Source organism: Scleropages formosus, chromosome 20 (assembly GCF_900964775.1).
Source record: "Scleropages formosus chromosome 20, fSclFor1.1, whole genome shotgun sequence".
Taxonomy (NCBI): domain Eukaryota; kingdom Metazoa; phylum Chordata; class Actinopteri; order Osteoglossiformes; family Osteoglossidae; genus Scleropages; species Scleropages formosus.
Genome location: NC_041825.1, coordinates 2,027,489 through 2,044,366, shown reverse-complemented (window position 1 = coordinate 2,044,366; position 16,878 = coordinate 2,027,489). Strand labels below are relative to the sequence as shown.

Here is a 16,878-nt window from a genome sequence, read left to right as displayed (position 1 = left end):
GTGGAGCGCAAGTATCTATCACCTCGTTCACTGTTCATCTTCTAAATGTCTTTGCACTTTTTTGAGGACAGCTGGTACTGCAGCGGTTAGCGCTGCTGCTGCTGTTGCTGCTTTTGGACCCAAAGGTTGCAGGTTCGAATCCCGCCTCAAGCTGTAGTACCTTTGAGCAACGTACTTGCCCATTAGTCCTCCAGTAAAAGTACCCCGGTGTTTACAGGGGTAAATAACCGTCAGTGATTCTGGAGAGAAGTGTCCTCATTCCTGGTCAGTGTCCCTTTGTGTCCCCCCGCCGTCCTCCTCGCCGCTCCAGGTGTTTCGCTCAGTTCCACCTGTGATGCGTCACGTTTGTGTTCTTACAGCTTTGTCTTCTCCCATGTGTGAAGCCAACAGAAATCTATACCCCGGTACAATAGCGTGACCTTCCATCCAGGTCACGAGGCAAACGGTCCAGTAACAGTAATAACAGAAAATAGCACTGACAGTTATATAAGTGACACGTTTTCCCGAAGTGTATGGAGAACTAGGGCAAATCACTAATAACATAAACTGATTTTTAATATGCAACACTATTTTCAGTCATCAGGAAAAAAAAATAGTTTTAATAACTGACTTTAGTAGGAAGCACTTTTTTTTTTTTTTTTTACTAATTGTGGTGCCAGCATTTACCTTGTACAGTAGCTGGACCCTGAGCCCATCTCCAGAGCCCAACCCCCACCGTCTCAAGTCCTCTCCTCCGCATTGGTCCCTCACTGGTCCCCCGCTAGCACTGTGCTCACACACTGCGGTCAGGTTGTGGTCAGGAGGTGAGAAACTGGCCCTCGTCCGGTCAGACGGACCGTGGAAGGAAGCCGTGCTGCTGCTGCGATAGAGAACGTGAAACGGCAAGAGGTGGAAAAATTGTTACTATTCCAGCAGAGCCATTGTGGCTGTAAGATGTTTTGCGGCCTGCTGACATTTTAATGGAAACGCTGCTCTGGCGTCAGTGATGTTTGACACACCGTGTCCTTCGAAATGGAAGCGCAGCCTTTCTCTTTGCCAAATTGTACTTCAGCAGCGATGCTTTCGATGACACAAAAACTCATCACCATCCATTCGGATGTAGTTACATTCTTTGGAAAATTGGTGGCTGGGGGTTAGAGCTGCTGCCTTTGGACCCAAAAGGTCGTAGGTGCAAATCTCACCTCCAGCCAAAGTACCTTTGAACAGGGTACCTTGAATTGCTACACTAAAATTACCCTGCTGTATAAAGGGGTAAATAATTGTAAGTTGCTCTGGAGAAAAGCATCAGCTAAATGAATAAATGTCACAAAATTATTAATACTAAAATAAATTTCACTATAATAATTGAAATGTAAAATAAAGGTATATCTAGTTGCTTGTGCGATGCACACTGGTTTAGTAATGTAAATGTAGAGTATTGAATTAAAGTAGATATTGATTTGTAACTAATGGGTGAATATACACAAAAAAGTGCTTCTATTACGTTAATATAATGTTATACTGAAAAGCTTCGAAGTTTGTTGTTAAAACCTCGCAAAGCAATGCATTGCACAGACGGCCAGATTGAACATATGCTGTCAGTGCCGTATATTGTAATAATTTTACACCTAGAATTCCACCGGGGTCCCAGATCAGAACAGTAATAAAAAATAAAATAAAAGAAAATCTGCATTGCTTCCAATGGAGTTTTTTTTTCTTCCAGTTTACAGTGGAAGGGATGGTGTTCTGACCCTCGGCGCTTTACATCTGGTCACTGAAAGCGTTCACACCCTTTTCTTACCTTATGTGCTCCTGCACAACTGCTGCACTCTTATGGAAATATGTAGCTGCCCTTTTTTACTGAACTACGCTGTCATTTAATTTCCAAAGCGGCTGTTTTATTCTGTGCAGCAGCTTCTGTCAGATACACACTTGGTGTTTGCAACCTGGAAGGTTTTTGTCCCTCGCTGGTGTCAATCTGGGTGTTTTCTGGCCAAATTTAGTGTATTAACCCTGAAAGAAGTGACTGCTAGTGAATAACTAGGGTTCGATTGATGCCCATTGGATTCTCTTTTTTCAATATAGGCACTTCAAGCACTTCATTGCCTCTCAGTCAATTAAGGTGGCAGATTCAGTATAATAATGATAATACTAATACTAATAATAATAATAATAAGCAAAATTATAGTAAAATAATTAGGACAATTATTAGTAAAAATGATAGTACAAATTATTATTGTTGTCATTTAGGTACTACTCTTTTCTAAAGCTGCTGACTCATTTGAAAAGTAAGTTTTCTGTATCATTTGATATCCTTACTGTATCAGAAGGTAAGGACCTCGTTCCAAGGTTCTACAGCAGATGTTTTGATTTCAGAGAGATCTCTCACACACACACACACACACACACACACACACACACACACTCTTTCTGAACCGCTTGTCTCATAAAGGGTCACGACGAGCCAGAGCCTAAACCGGCAACACGAGGCACAAGGCTGGGGGGGAGGGGACACACCCAGGATGGGGCGCCAGTCCATTGCAAGGCACCCCAAGCAGGAATCGAACGCCAGGCCCATCAAGAGCAGACACAGGCCAAACCCGCTGTGCCACCGCACCCCCCACAGATATCACACTAAGCCTTAATCTCACCATTGGGTGAAGGTCATGCCAGGTGTCTCGTGACAGACACTGGCAGCGGTCCTGCCAACTGCGCCTCATGACGTCACGAGCATCTCCAAGTGTCTCCGCGCAGCGCGCACCTTTGTCGCACCCCGTGCTCGCGTGACAGGCTTCGGGCCACCGTGTTTACCGACAATGAATGAATGAATGAACGAAGATAAGCCAGAAAATAATGACTTTTAAAAATTATGAAATATACGGTATTATTATAATAGTATATTTAGTATAATATATTATGTAAATATACTATGCTTAAAATCATGCCTTTAATTTCAGAATATGTCATGCATGAAGTCGTTTTTATTTCGCTACGTAATCAGTTTTAGGTGACATATTTCTGTCTGGGAGCCAATAATTTGTTATTGTTTCCGTAAGAAATAATTCCGTAATCGAGTTGGTGTTTAAGGGCTGATTATTTCAGCCAGGGAAGGAATCGTCCTCGTAGCAGGAGGGAAACGACGTCGTGTGTTTTCTGTTTCATCGGTGCTGTTTGTTTCTGGCGGAATGAAGCGCTTGCGGCGAGAGCAAAAGCAGCAAAAGCAGCAAAAGTAAGACGTTCGGACGCGTATCTCGAGCGGACAGTCGCAGGGACGTGAGAAACATCTCGACGTACGTCGGGGAGCCGATTTTTGGCCCTTCGGAACAGGAGCGCCGCTCACGCTGTTCTGCCGCTCGCCAGCTGGAAAAGGAGCGCGAGACGGGTGGTTGCTTAGCAACAGCTCCGGCGTCAGCATCGCCTGGCGCACTAGTGGCGGCGGCGCGGGGAGCCGCATGTCCACAGCGGTGTTTGGACAGAAAGTTACATTCGCTGCACGCGCGCGCACACACACACACACACACACACACACGTTTAAAATGAATTATACACAGTTTAAATGGTGGCGATACACAACTCTTGTGATTCGCCGAAATGAAGAAATATTAGTATTGATCGTGATCCATAATTACAGCTTATTGAGCACAAAACTACTTTTTTTTTTTTTTTTTCTCAACAATTGTTGCCAAAGTGCGACGTCTTGGACTTTTGTCCTTCGGTAGGAGAATCGCAGCACAGCTTCCCCTCCGCTCTTTTGGCAAAGTGTCTTTTATTTAAAAAAAAAAAAATCATCTGTAATTTATCAGCAAAAGTCAAGTGTTGCGCCGCCAAGGACAACATGTTACATGCCATGGTCCTATGAAAAATTAAAAAAAAAAATCTGACACTTTTTCTTCTTGTGTTGCTCGTGGGATGATAATTTTGCAGAGAAGGCAGTGCCACCACCATGTAGGAGGCTTCGAGTGAACAGTAAACGGAGTAAAAAAAACACGGTACTGCAGTATTTTGATGTCGGAGAAGGAGCGCGAGTCGCCGCCACTTTTTCCGCGTTCATTTCGCCACGTGATTAATAATCATTTAATGCGTCACCAGTCAGGAATGTAGCACAACCTCCGCTTGTCACATTCACACCATCACATATATGACCAATATACATATATACAGTTAGTATATATAATATATAATTATAACCACCTTCACTTATGTGTATCACCATCATAGCACTTATTATAACTGTTATCGTCATCGTCATCATGTTATTATTCGTTTTATTATGTGTTATTAGCTGCCACGGGCTCGGACCCCATCCACGCACATCCCTGGCGTTGGTGTCAACACCCCCCATGGACCTCCTCCCATGGACCTCCCCCCGTGCCAGACCATTATGTTTTCCTACTAATGTTACTCGTAAATCCTAGTTCCCCTACATCACTGAATCACTGGCAGTACACACACACACACACACACACACACACACACACACACACACAATGTCTTGTTATAACTTCTGACAGGGATATTTTTATAAAAATATTACATTTCTGCTGAAACACTGCACACAAATTGTATAGACACTCATTTTGGTGCCACCTCCCGTCCCCCTAGTGACGTCACTGATTACGGCAGCTATTGTAAGTGCTATCGTCATCGTGATGTCATTATTCTTCTTATTATTTATTTATGTGTGTGTACTTGCAATGGGTTCGCACCCCATCCAGGGTGTAGACCTACACTGTGCTTCCAGGACAGGCTCCGGACCGCCGTGACGCTGCGGTGGGACAACGAGGAATGATCAAACGATACAAATGAACTAATAACTGTCATTATTTATCATTCTGTTATCATTCTGGAAATTATGAGTCACTGTGCTGAGAAAACAGTAGATCCTCAGGAAGAGGAAGGGCAACTGGTTCCAGTTAAATCACAGTTTGTGATCATTTGTTTAGTTATTCCAGCATTTTTGCTTTTTTGCTCATAAAACCTTTCAACCCGGTTTTCAGTTTGCGTCACTGTGCTATTACCGTGGAAATAAAACTGCTGACTACACACTATTTTCAATGTTAAAATAATGATCATTTTAAAAACCTTATAAGGTGTTGTACACCCCTCCCCCCAATCTTAAATGAGCAATACTAGAGCCTGGTGAGCGATGCCGCTGTCCCCAGGTTCCATGCTAGACACTGGCGACGACCGGGTCGGCGAGCGACATCCAGAGTGTCTTACGGAACCAGGCTGCATATAGAACACGGAACGGAAGTGCGTGTAGGGAAAGAGCCTCTTTGTCACTTTGGTAAATAAACGAAACCCAGATCTCCGCCGCTGTGTGGCTCCAGCCGGCTGTGGGTAGGAGGCCGCCGTTCCTGCGGGAGGCAAGTTCTGCGAACAGCTCGGCGAAGAGCGCCAGCACTGCCCTCCAACCACCAGCAGTAAGTTGTGGAGGGACGAGAAGGGGGTTCCCTGCACGTGCGGAGGCCAGCAGTGGCCGTCGGGTAGAGCAGAGGCGGAAGGACCCGGGTACAAAGTCCCGATCCCACCATGTTACCCTCGAGCGAGGTACTGTACCTTCCGCACGTTGCTCCCGTAAAAACCACCCAGCTCTTCGTGTACCGTAGGTAAATCCGCTCCTTCCCCTTCGTCCCCGTCGTCCGGCTCTCATTTGTTCCCACGAGCAGACCAAATATCGGAAAACGCTTGAAGGGACACAGAGGTCTGGCTCACGTCACCAAAAAAATGTTTTACCCTCATAAACGTAACAGAGAGAGTAATATTCAACATCCAGTTATATAACAATTAATAATCTGTCTGAAGACATTTCCTCGTCGTGAAGAGCAGGTGTGTGTGAGTGCGGCGCAGGCCTCTACCGCTGCTTTTTTAAAGTACATTTCACACAAGCGAGTGTGTGTATCGCTACACCTGCTGCTGATGAACATCACTGGGAGACAGGAGTGTTTTTTCTTTCTACAAGTCGACAAGTACTTTTATTTGTCTGACTTTCGCTTATCTGATACTTTCCCCATTATTTATTCTTTTATACAGCTGGGTCATTTTACCAGAGTGCTAATGGGAAAGTACCTTGCGTGAGGGTCCTAGAGCAGTAGCTGAGATTCAAACCAGCAACCTTGAGATCTAAAAGCAGCAGCTCTATTATTATTATTAATTTAGATGACGTTTTTCCTCCAAAGCAACTTACAATGTTAAGCTACATGCACTTATTTGCCTTTTCATGCAGCTGGGTAGTTTTACTGGATTTGTTCAGTGGTGAGGGGGGCACGGTGGTGCAGTGGGTTGGACCGGGTCCTGCTCTCCGGTGGGTCTGGGGTTCGAGTGCCTTGCGACGGACTGGCGTCCCGTCCTGGGTGTGTCCCCTCCCCCTCCGGCCTTACGCCCTGAGTTGCCGGGTTAGGCTCCGGTTCCCTGCGACCCCGTATGAGACAAGCGGTTCAGACAGTGTGTGTGTGTGTGTGTGTGTGTGTGTTCGATGGTACTACAGCCGGAGGCAGGAATCAAACCTGCAACCTTTGGGTCTAGCGCTAGCTGCAACACTACCAGCTGTCCCAACCACTGTGCTCTTGCTAACTCCTAACCACCAGTTGGGGGGTCACGCTCCGGATGGGATGCCGGTCCATTGCAGCGCTCATGTGACTCTTACACTGTTAAGCTACTTGTAATGATTTACCTTTTCGTACAGCACGGTAATTCTTACCGGAGCAGTTCAGGGTAGGTACCTCACTCGAGGCTGCCACACGTCGACTCGAACCGGTCCATCAAGTCCAAAGATGGCGACTCTAACCAGTACGACACCTGGTGACCCGGGTAGCCCGTCATTCTGTTTAATACTTGAATGGTCCCCGCAGAGCGCAAGTTCTTGATCGCCAACGCCCAGATGAAGAACTGCGCCATCATCTACTGCAACGAAGGCTTCTGCCGGATGTTTGGCTTCTCGCGAGCGGAGATCATGCAGCAGCCCTGCACCTGTCAGTTCTTGGTGGGCCCCGGCACCATGAAGGGCGCTCTGGCCCAGCTCACCCAGGCCCTGCTGGGCTCCGAAGAGCGCAAGGTGGAGATCCTGTACTACGCTAAAGAAGGTAAAAGATCATCTTGGGCTCCGAGGCCTGTCCTGCGCAACCAGAACGTGCTGCGCTGGTTCAGCACAGTTAGTGTCGCAGCCGTGGTACAGTATAGTACAGTACAGTACAGTCGGGCCCTCGAGTCAGGACTTCCAGAGCAGGTAGAGTAGTGTCAGAACCGCGGTTCTGGTCTGGTGCAGCCAACCTTGTGCACTACATGACCTGTTCTCCAGACGCAGAGCTTTTCTGGATCTTCCAGTGCAGTGCGATGTTGTGTAGCCAAGGCCTCTTGTCGGTCGGCCCTACCGAATGCGCGACATAAGTGGCCTTTTAGCCCCCCAGCCACTAGGGGGCGCCCTAACTAATGATTTCCCAGTCAAATTCGCTCCAGCTATTTCGTAAATTGGGGAAAGCAAATAATGTCAGGAGTGGAGGAGAGCAAGAGGATAAAAGAAAGAGAACGAAGAAGAACAAAGAAGCTACAAGCTAGAATCTAAAGGTGGTGTTTTTTTTTTTTTCCGGGTTTTAACTGCAAGTCGCAATGGGTAAAGGTCGGGGAATCCAAAGGTTACAGTTTTTTTATTATTCATTTTATTTCATGGCATCGTTGAAACAGTTATTGAACGGAATAATTAATTCTGTGTCAGCTAACAAAATTCTCTTACATAATGAATTCTCTCATTTTTATTTAATGATTAAAACAGCCTTTTTCTTTCCGTTCGCATCGTGATTCATGAGTACGTATTGATAGAAGCGTTCCTACAAATACAGGAACATTCGTATTGCTACTTTCACGATATGCCAACATTCAGCTGCCAAATGACACTGCTTTTTTAATTTTGCCTTTTGATATCATTAAAATAGTTGGAAAAAAAATGATTCCGTCCCCTTATCCAACAAACTTAAGAGATGAGACAAGAAGTTCTTATTTACTGGGATACATATATAGATACAGCGTGAGTCTCTACATTGCAATTATATGAAGTGAGTTTTAAAGAGACGCTGCAGCGATGATGATGACACGGGGGGCCAATTAAAACCCGGCGTCGGGCCCCCACAACGCTAGAGCCGCCGCCGCCGCTGTCAATCGTGACGGAGAAGAATCGCAGGCCGTGAACATAACAGATGGTTCAGACTGGGAGCCAAACAAGAAATGGTGGTAATGAGGAGCGACGTGAAGTGTACATGTAGGTAGGAAGGAATGGGTTCGACGCCTCATGTGGGTATTTGGCACAGCGACGAGAAGAAAGGAAGATATAAACCAGAGTGAGCAAACGGCCAGACAGTGGGAGGAAGGAGAAGGCACGTGGTTTCGCAGCGACTCTAAGCAGAGTCGGAGCGGGAAACGGAGCGCCCTCTTCCAACGAGCTCTTAAAACGTCGACGTTCCGCTCTCACGACTTCTCGAACTCACCGGACGCGATTTATCTGTCCGCGTGTTAGTGTCTCCCCGTGTTAGGTGGCCCAGTGGAGTCTCGCTTTAAAAACTGAGCTCCAGTGCAGGGACCCCAAGTGTAACAGCTCAGACGTCGACATTTCTACCTGGATAATATTTAATAATAATAATACGCATATGTTCTTAGTCTCATAGGAGTTCCAGCCTGGACAGTCTGTGCCTGGCTGGAGTTTCTTTGTTTCTCCCACCCTGTCTGCGCTGGTTCATTCCCACCACCCACCTGACCTGGTCACTGACACACACACACACACACACAGAGCGAGGGTGAATTAATGTCTGTTTGGAAATGTGAAGCACCTAATGGACAGACAGCGCGCTTATGTTTTGGTTTCGCTGGATGGGAGCACATTTCCTCCGGTCACAGGGCACCCGCCGTCGTCATGGAAATGTTTTCTAGAGCGTCCCGAGTTGCGTAACGTGCCTCTGTACGGTGTCTCGTACGAATATGTGCAAATCATTCACAGAACACGCAAACGCAGAGAAAACAGTGCAAAAAAAAAAAAAAAAAGAAAAATCTCGCAGCGCACTTCTTAATAAGTCTTGATGGTGTGACGCGACCGTCCGGCCGTGTGATGAACTGCGGCGCTTTCCCACTCCGGTCGCCCTGCTGTTTGCGTGGTTGCTAAGCGTATTTCACCAAATTATAGCTAAATAAGGAGCGAGAAGAAGGAGCCCGTGTTTGCGCCGCCGTACACCAAGTTCCTGAGCGAGACGCTCTTCTTCGGGCTCGTATTTCTCTTTGCGCTTTCTTACGTGGCGCGTCTTGCGGTTCGCTCCGCCGACAGCGTGGGGTCGACGCTCAGAGACGCCCACCAGCAGGTCCTGCTGCATATAGGTGCGGGTGAGAAGGGGCCGAGGGAGGAGGAGGAGGAGAGATCTTGATGAAGGAGCCATGGTAACCACCGACGTGGGGGTAACGCGCAGCAAAGACAAGCTGCTCCTGAACTGAAGGAAGAAAAGTTATTTTTAGCTGCCGCTAATAGCAGGGTGGCGACGGAGACGCGAAGAGACCCGACTGCCTCTAATGAGTGTGGAAGAAGTCGCACGCCTGTCTCCGGCCCCCCAGACGCTCGGCCCCGAAGATGCTCGGCCCCCCCGAACCCTTCAAGGCTATTGCATCCGCTTTACACTGAAAGTCCTGAGCAGAAGACAAACAGTGACACTTCTTTGTTACTGATAATTTTTCTAAAAAAAATATTGAAACGAAAATCAGTTTTTATTAATTCCAGTTCATTCCTTAGTAGGAGAGTATGCTTGTTTAAGGTTTCTACTTTTATATATACAGTACAGTATTATATAGGCGGTGGGGTGGTGCGGTGGATTGGTCCTGGTCCTGCTCTTCGGTGGGTTTGGGGTTCAAGTCCCGCTTGGGGTGCCTCGCGACGGACTGGCGTCCCGTCCTGGGTGTGCCCCCTCCCCCTCCGACCTTCCTCCCTGTGTTAAGCCTGGGTTAGGCTCCGGCTCGCCGTGTCCCATATGGGGCGAGTGGTTCGGACGGACGGACAGACGGACGGACAGTATTATATATCATCTATAATGTTAATACGCCGTGTATATATTATATTAATACATAATTGTATGTCTTTGCTATACATGTTATTTTTAAAGAAAAATATACTGTATATATTTCATATATAGAAATATTTTTAAATATATTATAAAATAAAGTATTTGAAAATTTTGTTATATTCAACCAACATGAATAACTGCTATTCATGAGCGGGGTCGCGGCGAGCCGGAGCTTAACCTGGCAACACTGGGGGCGAGGCCAAAGCGGGAGGGGACACACCCAGGATGGGACGCCAGGCTGTCGCAGGGCGCTCCAAGCGGGACTCGAACCCCAGACCTCCTATGCGGCGGGCCCCGGCCAAACCCCCCACGCCCCCCTTTTACTATATCTGATTATAAAAATATATTGTGTAATGTATCTTATTCGCTAGCTTCACAAGGCTGCAAAGCCTGGGTTCATCTTTTCGCCTTGCGAACGACTCTGAAATATCGTTATCCCTTCTCACCCATTATCAGTGACCGTGCATCCAAATCAGGGTCGTGGTGGTGCGGAGCCTATCCGGAAAGCACACTCAATGACGGGATGTCAGTCCGTCATAGAATGTCCTTGCCCTCCTTCAATTTCTCCCCGTTTCTTACTCAAGTGGCACTGAGATGAACCGTGATTATAGTTGGGGGGAGGAGTATCAAGAGGGCAGTGTGAGCACCTGCTCTATTTTCCTCTAGAGTAGAGAGCTGAGATTTTGTGTTCTGCCCTGACAGGTACCTGCCTGCCCTGCCGGGTGGACGTGGTTCCCGTGAAGAGCGTGGAGGGTGCCGTCCTTATGTTCATCCTCAACTTCGAGGAGCTGCTCGAAACGTCACAGAAGACAAGTGGCCTCAGACAGCGACTGGCCCAGGGCTGGATCAGGGCAGGTCAGGTGCCTTCTGGGACCTTCTGGGACCTTGATTATTTAATATACGGTATGCTGTGTGTGATCCAATAGGAAGCTGCCCATTGTGTGGACCAGCTTTGCGTCAGTGATTTATTACATAAATACACATAAGAGTGTTTCAATGTGGGACACAAATCTGATGACAGGTGGGGTTATTCTCTTGGGTGAACTTAAGCCGCTGTTACTTATAATACTTAGCATGGAGATATGAATTATAAATGTAAATGTACATGCAGATGTGGAGTTCGGTGGCGACACTCGTGACGGTGCTGAAACGTGGAGCTCATGGCCCTTTGCAGGTCACGGTCACAGCATACGAGTGAACCTGCCCTCCATCCGCAACTTTGCTCTGCGGCGCTCCTCCCTTTCCAAGGACCAGTTTGAAGGTGTCGTGGTGGATTATCTGCAGGTAGGTGAGCTAACATCGCTAAGGGCCCACATCAGATCAAGGGGGTTTGGGTTAGAGCAGGGTTCAGGTTTTGGGTTAAGTTAAGGGTTTGGGATATGCTTAGAGTGATCAATAGGGTTATGGATAAGGTGACTAATACGGTTATGATCACTTATGGAGTTATGATTAGAGTACCTAATAGGATTTGAGTTATGGTTTGGGTGACTAGTAGAGTTAGTGTTCAGGTGACTGATGGGGTTGTAATTAGGGTGACTAATAGGGTTATAATTAAGTTGACTAATAGGGTTCTGGTGACTAATGGAGTTATGATTAGAGTGGCTAATAGAATTTGGGTTATGGTTAGGGTGACTAATACAGTTAGGGTTAGGATGACTAATAAGAGTTATGATTAGGGTGAGTAATAGGATAACAATTAGGGTGACTAATAAAGTTATGATTACGGTGACTATTAGGGATTTAGTTAGGGTGACTAATAGGGGTAGACATGCTCTTCAGGGGGGATTGGTGACTCTAAGTCACCCATAGTATGTAAGTGACAGAGAGAGAGAGTGTGAGTGCGAGTGTGTTCTACTGATGTATGGATGAGTGACCCATTGTAAGTAGTGTATCTAGCAGTGTAAGTTACCGCGGTGAATAAGGTGTGAGAGCTGATAACACTACATAGAGTTAATTGAAAGTCACTTTGGAGAAAAGCGTCTGCTAAATGAAATAATGTAAGCAATAATGCACTAAAAAGGGATAAAAATATCACAAAAATGCATTTAACACCTATCTTTATAACATTGTACACATTTTTCTCCTACCATTAACAATATTATCTTACTTAAATGAACCAAAACGCATCAGTTGGGCTCCTGCAAATAGATGCTGACTGTTGAATTCCTGGCGTGCTGCTGATCAGGAGAGTGTGTTATTGCCTCCTACAGGGTTCAGTGCAGTTGATGTCACCGTACAGGGCGGTGAACTTTGACAGGTGTCTTCTCCACAACGCCTCATGTTGATGCTTTGTCCCCCCGTGTGACCGACGCTGACGTTGTCCACCTCCGTCCTCAGCCGAGCAGCGAGGAGGTTCCCCTCAAAGAGCTTCGTCTCCTGTCCCAGGAGAGCTGCCCAAAATCCGAAGAGACGGAGGCCCTAATTGGGCTGGACGGCCGTCTGCGGTCCGCCGGACTCTCTCTTCCGGAACGTTCCCCTGAGGTCCCGGAGCCTGACGGACCCCCTGCAGGGACCCGTTTCCCTCGCCCTCGGGCGCGAGATGGTGGTCCGGGACTACGGCGCGCCTCTTCACTGGACCACATCGACAGGATGCGAGCCACTTGGGGGCGCCATGATGGGGGCCCACGTATCGCTGGCCGTAAGTACCCACAATGCACCTCTCTTTCGTCACATTTCGCCGTCTGTGTCTCCAGACGACCTCTTTCCTCTCTGCTCTTGTCCCTGTGATCTTTCCCCTTTCCCAGCCAGATTCGGTTTCAACCTTCTCCTTCTATTTGCCCTTCTCATGTAGTAGCACTTTTGTCACACGTGGACTCGGTAGGATCTCTTCCCTGTTTCCGTAACCATACTAGCATCAACGGTGATGGACTCAGTTCAGAGTTCAGTAGCTACCGAAACACGCTTTGAGAGGCATTGCACGTTTCTGCCCGATTCTTTCTCCAAGTGCTGAAATGCAAGAAAATGGGATATTTGGGAAATGTGGCCATTTTGACCTCAGACAGGATTTGGTTGATTTGAATTTGGAAAAGCTCCTCGCCCCTCACGGACTCTGCCCCTCCAACCTCGACTGGGGCAAATCGGTTTAACCGACCTAAGGCCACCCTAAAGCTAGAAGAACACCTTATCGCCTCCTGCGGACTCTCCCTTTCATGCTCGTTTGGATTTGGCTCCAGGTCTCAAGGCCAACCTGCTGAATTCCACTTCAGACTCGGACCTAATGAGGCGCCGCACCATCGACAAGGTCCCGCGGATCACGTTGAATTTTGGGCCGGACAAGCTTCGCCCGCACACGCCCGCTGAGATCGAGATCATCGCGGCAAGCAAGGTGAAGGACCGCACTCAGAACGTTACAGAGAAAGTGACCCAGGTAGGAGTAACGGGGGCCTCATCCCATTGGCCTGACCAGCGTCAGTCTCTTTGTCAACTAAGGCACCGCATTAACTGAGTTGGGTTAAAAACTGTGTGAAAAACACATCATTATAACTGAAAATGGAGCGGCGTGTTACACGCTGGCTAGAGCCTCAGCCTTGCATTTGAAGGACTCAGGTTCGAATCCCACTTCCTGCTGCAGTTCCCTGGAACCAGGAACTTACCTTGAACTGCTCCAGGAAAAAATTACCCAGCTGTATAAATGGGTAATCAGTGCAAGTAGCGTAACATCGTAAGTCACTTTGGAGAAAAGGATCAGATGAAAGGATAAATGAGTACGTCTGTTGTTTGCGTGCTGTTCGTGTCGGATGTATGAGCGAGAGCGACACAAAGCATGAAGAAGCGAGCAAGCTGGGGTTACAAAAGTCCACAATGACCCTGAGAAGAAATGTTTCCCATTTGCTGCTGCTGGTGGAATCCCGCTCTCTGCCATCGCTGCTGCTGTGTGTCGTGCTATACGAGCTGGTTATTGGGCTTGTGCTCATTGTCGCCGGGTGGGTGCGTATGTGGCCGAGCCGGGAGGGCGAGTGCGGCGCGTCTATCCGGTGGAAAAATCATTACGGTTCTGTTCACGAGCCTCTGGGCCAGTCTGGACAAGCCTGTCTGCCGAAGATCAATTCATGATTGCGGTGGTCTCCAGCAAAGCATTGTGGGTCTTCACCGCTGACATTTGTGCTGCGCTTTCCTGGGAGGCCCTTATAACGATCCGTAGCTAATTTAGAGATCAATAAGTCTTCGTCATTACCTTGATCAGCAAGAGGCGATGTCTTCGCGGGAAGTTACTACACTTATACTGGCGCCTTTGTGTTGGGATCGCTGCGTGTGCGTTTGCCGCGTGATTGGACGAGACGGCAGTGTCTCCCCGAAGACGGATGCCGTCTGAGCGCTCCATTAATCGGGTGCTTAATTTACTTCTACTGAGGTCTTTTCGAGAAAAACATCCCGATCGAAAAGTCGTTCGCTCCTGATATTCTGTCTCAGTAGTCAGCATTCGACCGAGCATTCGATATTCTCATCTGTGCCTTATTCATTTATTCATTCATTCGTTCATTGAGCAGATGCTTTTCACCAGAGTGATGCACAACTCAGTAAACCAAAGTGCATCACACCGGCAGACGAATGGATATAGATGCAGACACACGATTCTCAAAGTACAATTATTTTGGCTGATTCCAACATTTAAACCAGCACACGTTGCACAGATAGCTACGTTTATCGGCATGTTGGAGCTTGCAGGAGAGGTGAAGGGATGGGATCAAGGGCGCAGGTGGTGGTGGCTCTGTGTACGTGCAGGACGTTGTGAGTTTCTCCTTCTAATGGGGTTGAAATGCTGACAATGAGGCTTCGCTGGGAAGTCCAATGTATCTGAGGGAAAGAGGGTGGTGAGATCTTGATGGTGATGAAACTGACTGACTTTGGAGAATGAGGCAATATTGTCAGCAGTGAGGGTGGATGAAGGTGCTGGAGAGTTTATGCGGATTGTTGGCTGCAGACTGTTCTGGAAGGTCATTTTTGTTGAGGTAACAGCAGAGTGAAAGGGGCAAGGAGCTCCTTATAAACTGCGAGACTCTTCATCATGTTTTTGATTTTGGTCATTTCCGTTCAATGGTATGGAGGTTCTGGTGGAATCGAGTAGATCTGAGAACCATGGGCTGGATTTGGGGTGTGTTGGTCTGGGAGCTGGAGGGCAGAGAGTCTAGGGAGGAGGATAGGTTGAAGGGAAGATGTTGGTGGTGTCATTTGTGGCCACCTCAGTGGATCGAAGAGAAGAGTGAAGTGTAAATGATGGAAGATTGTGACGGGGGAGGGCAGGCGGAAGGGGGGAAGGCAGCGGTGATGGAGTTCTGAAAGGTGATGAAGAAATGGTCAGAAACATGAAGAGAGAGGACAGGGAAGGTATGGTCTGCCTTGTGAGTAGAAGAGGACTGAGACATAGGGAGGAATTCAACGTAGGAGCGACAGAAGGATGATTGTGTGAATGTCCTTGACGTGCCAGTTGAAGGCATCCAGAAGGATCAGTGGAGTTTTGTCCACAGGGAGGGAACTCAAGAAGGTGTCGAGGTCATCCAGGAAGCGGCCAGAAGGGTGATGGAGAGCAACCACCAAGAGTGTGGAGGAGAGCGTGGAACTCAAAAGAGGACAGATGAGGAAGGTGTAGAGAGTGGACAGGAGATTCCTGCGGCTTTATTTTCTGGGGATCCATGTTCCAGTACGGGCTGCTGCGCACAGTCATCGCTGCCTTGAATGAAGACCCGTCTTCGTTTGTTAGGGTTACCCCGGTTTACCTGGTTCCGTACTCAATAGCCGTCTTTGGTTTTGCCGGAAATGCCTGGAAAATATGAGGGCCTTTGACTTCTGTAACTTCACACCAGAACCTCAAAATCCAAACGAGGCAAACGTCTCCTCTTCCGCTCTACAGTCCTGCCGTTTTCCATTGATGACGCACGTAGCCTTTTAGCGGAAAATTACTTCTCCGTTTCATCAAATTGCTTTTTCTTTTATTATGGTTGATTAGAACAACATGACAGGAGAACATGAATTAGAAAAGTGAAAGGAGTGAAATAATTGTAGACGTACAATGTGCTGTGTTCTACGCTGAAGTATTAAACAGATTAATGGTGACATTGACTCTGCCTCATGGCGTCCCCTGGGTTTCAACCGGAACATGCAGACTCAGCCCGGTCGGCTGGCTGCGGGGTCCGTCCCCCTCAGCGGGGAGCCCGGTGATCGGGGGGACAAGTAAGGTCACTGTGGTAAAGTGAGTGCAATGGGAGTAGGCGGGGACCAAATGTAGATCACACTGTACTACAGCTGATCCTGGTCAACAGGCTGAAAGTGGATGCAGAAGCTCCATCACCACAGTCTTCTTCACTTGCTCTTTCTCTGCTTAAGTCTGACAGTTTGTCGCAGTTTTTTCTTCTCGAGCGTATCCGCTGGTGTGTTCTGCAGCCCCGTACTTTACTTGTATTGAGTTACACAGTTCCACGTATTCCACCGTTTCCAGTGTTGGGGGTCAAATCGAGACATCCTAGCTGGAGCACGACCGCTCAACACACGTGAACTCACTAAAACTCACGGCTGCTCCGGCGCTGGGAACTTTCACTAGCAGCTGTACCAGGGCGAGATATCTGCTCTTTTCTCGCTTCATCTTGAGCCTCATCACTGGGAACCTCCCGCTTTACATTTATTTCTTTATTTAGCAGACACTTTTCTCCAAAGCGACTTCCAATGAACTCTTATGTAGTGTTATGAGCCCACAAACCTTATTTACCGCGGTGACTTACACTGCTAGATACACTACTTACACTGGGTCACTCATCCATACATCAGTGGAGCATACACATTATGGGGTAACCTGAACAGCATGTCTTTGGACTGTGGG

General features: G+C 47.7%; 1 protein-coding gene across 2 annotated transcripts in view; it reads left to right on the top strand.

Annotated features, from left to right (window-relative positions):
* LOC108919880 (potassium voltage-gated channel subfamily H member 6-like) overlaps positions 1–16,878 on the top strand; it is a 31,402-nt gene that overhangs the window by 421 nt on the left and 14,103 nt on the right. Inside the window, exons 2-6 of one of the 2 annotated variants that reach the window (XM_029246591.1) lie at positions 6,831–7,061; positions 10,770–10,922; positions 11,242–11,351; positions 12,405–12,705; positions 13,241–13,434. In XM_029246591.1, coding sequence (XP_029102424.1) covers positions 6,831–7,061; positions 10,770–10,922; positions 11,242–11,351; positions 12,405–12,705; positions 13,241–13,434 — 989 coding nt within the window. Of the gene's footprint in view, positions 1–6,830; positions 7,062–9,361; positions 9,394–10,769; positions 10,923–11,241; positions 11,352–12,404; positions 12,706–13,240; positions 13,435–16,878 lie in introns of those variants that run through there. The other variant, XM_029246592.1, reaches the window with a different exon arrangement.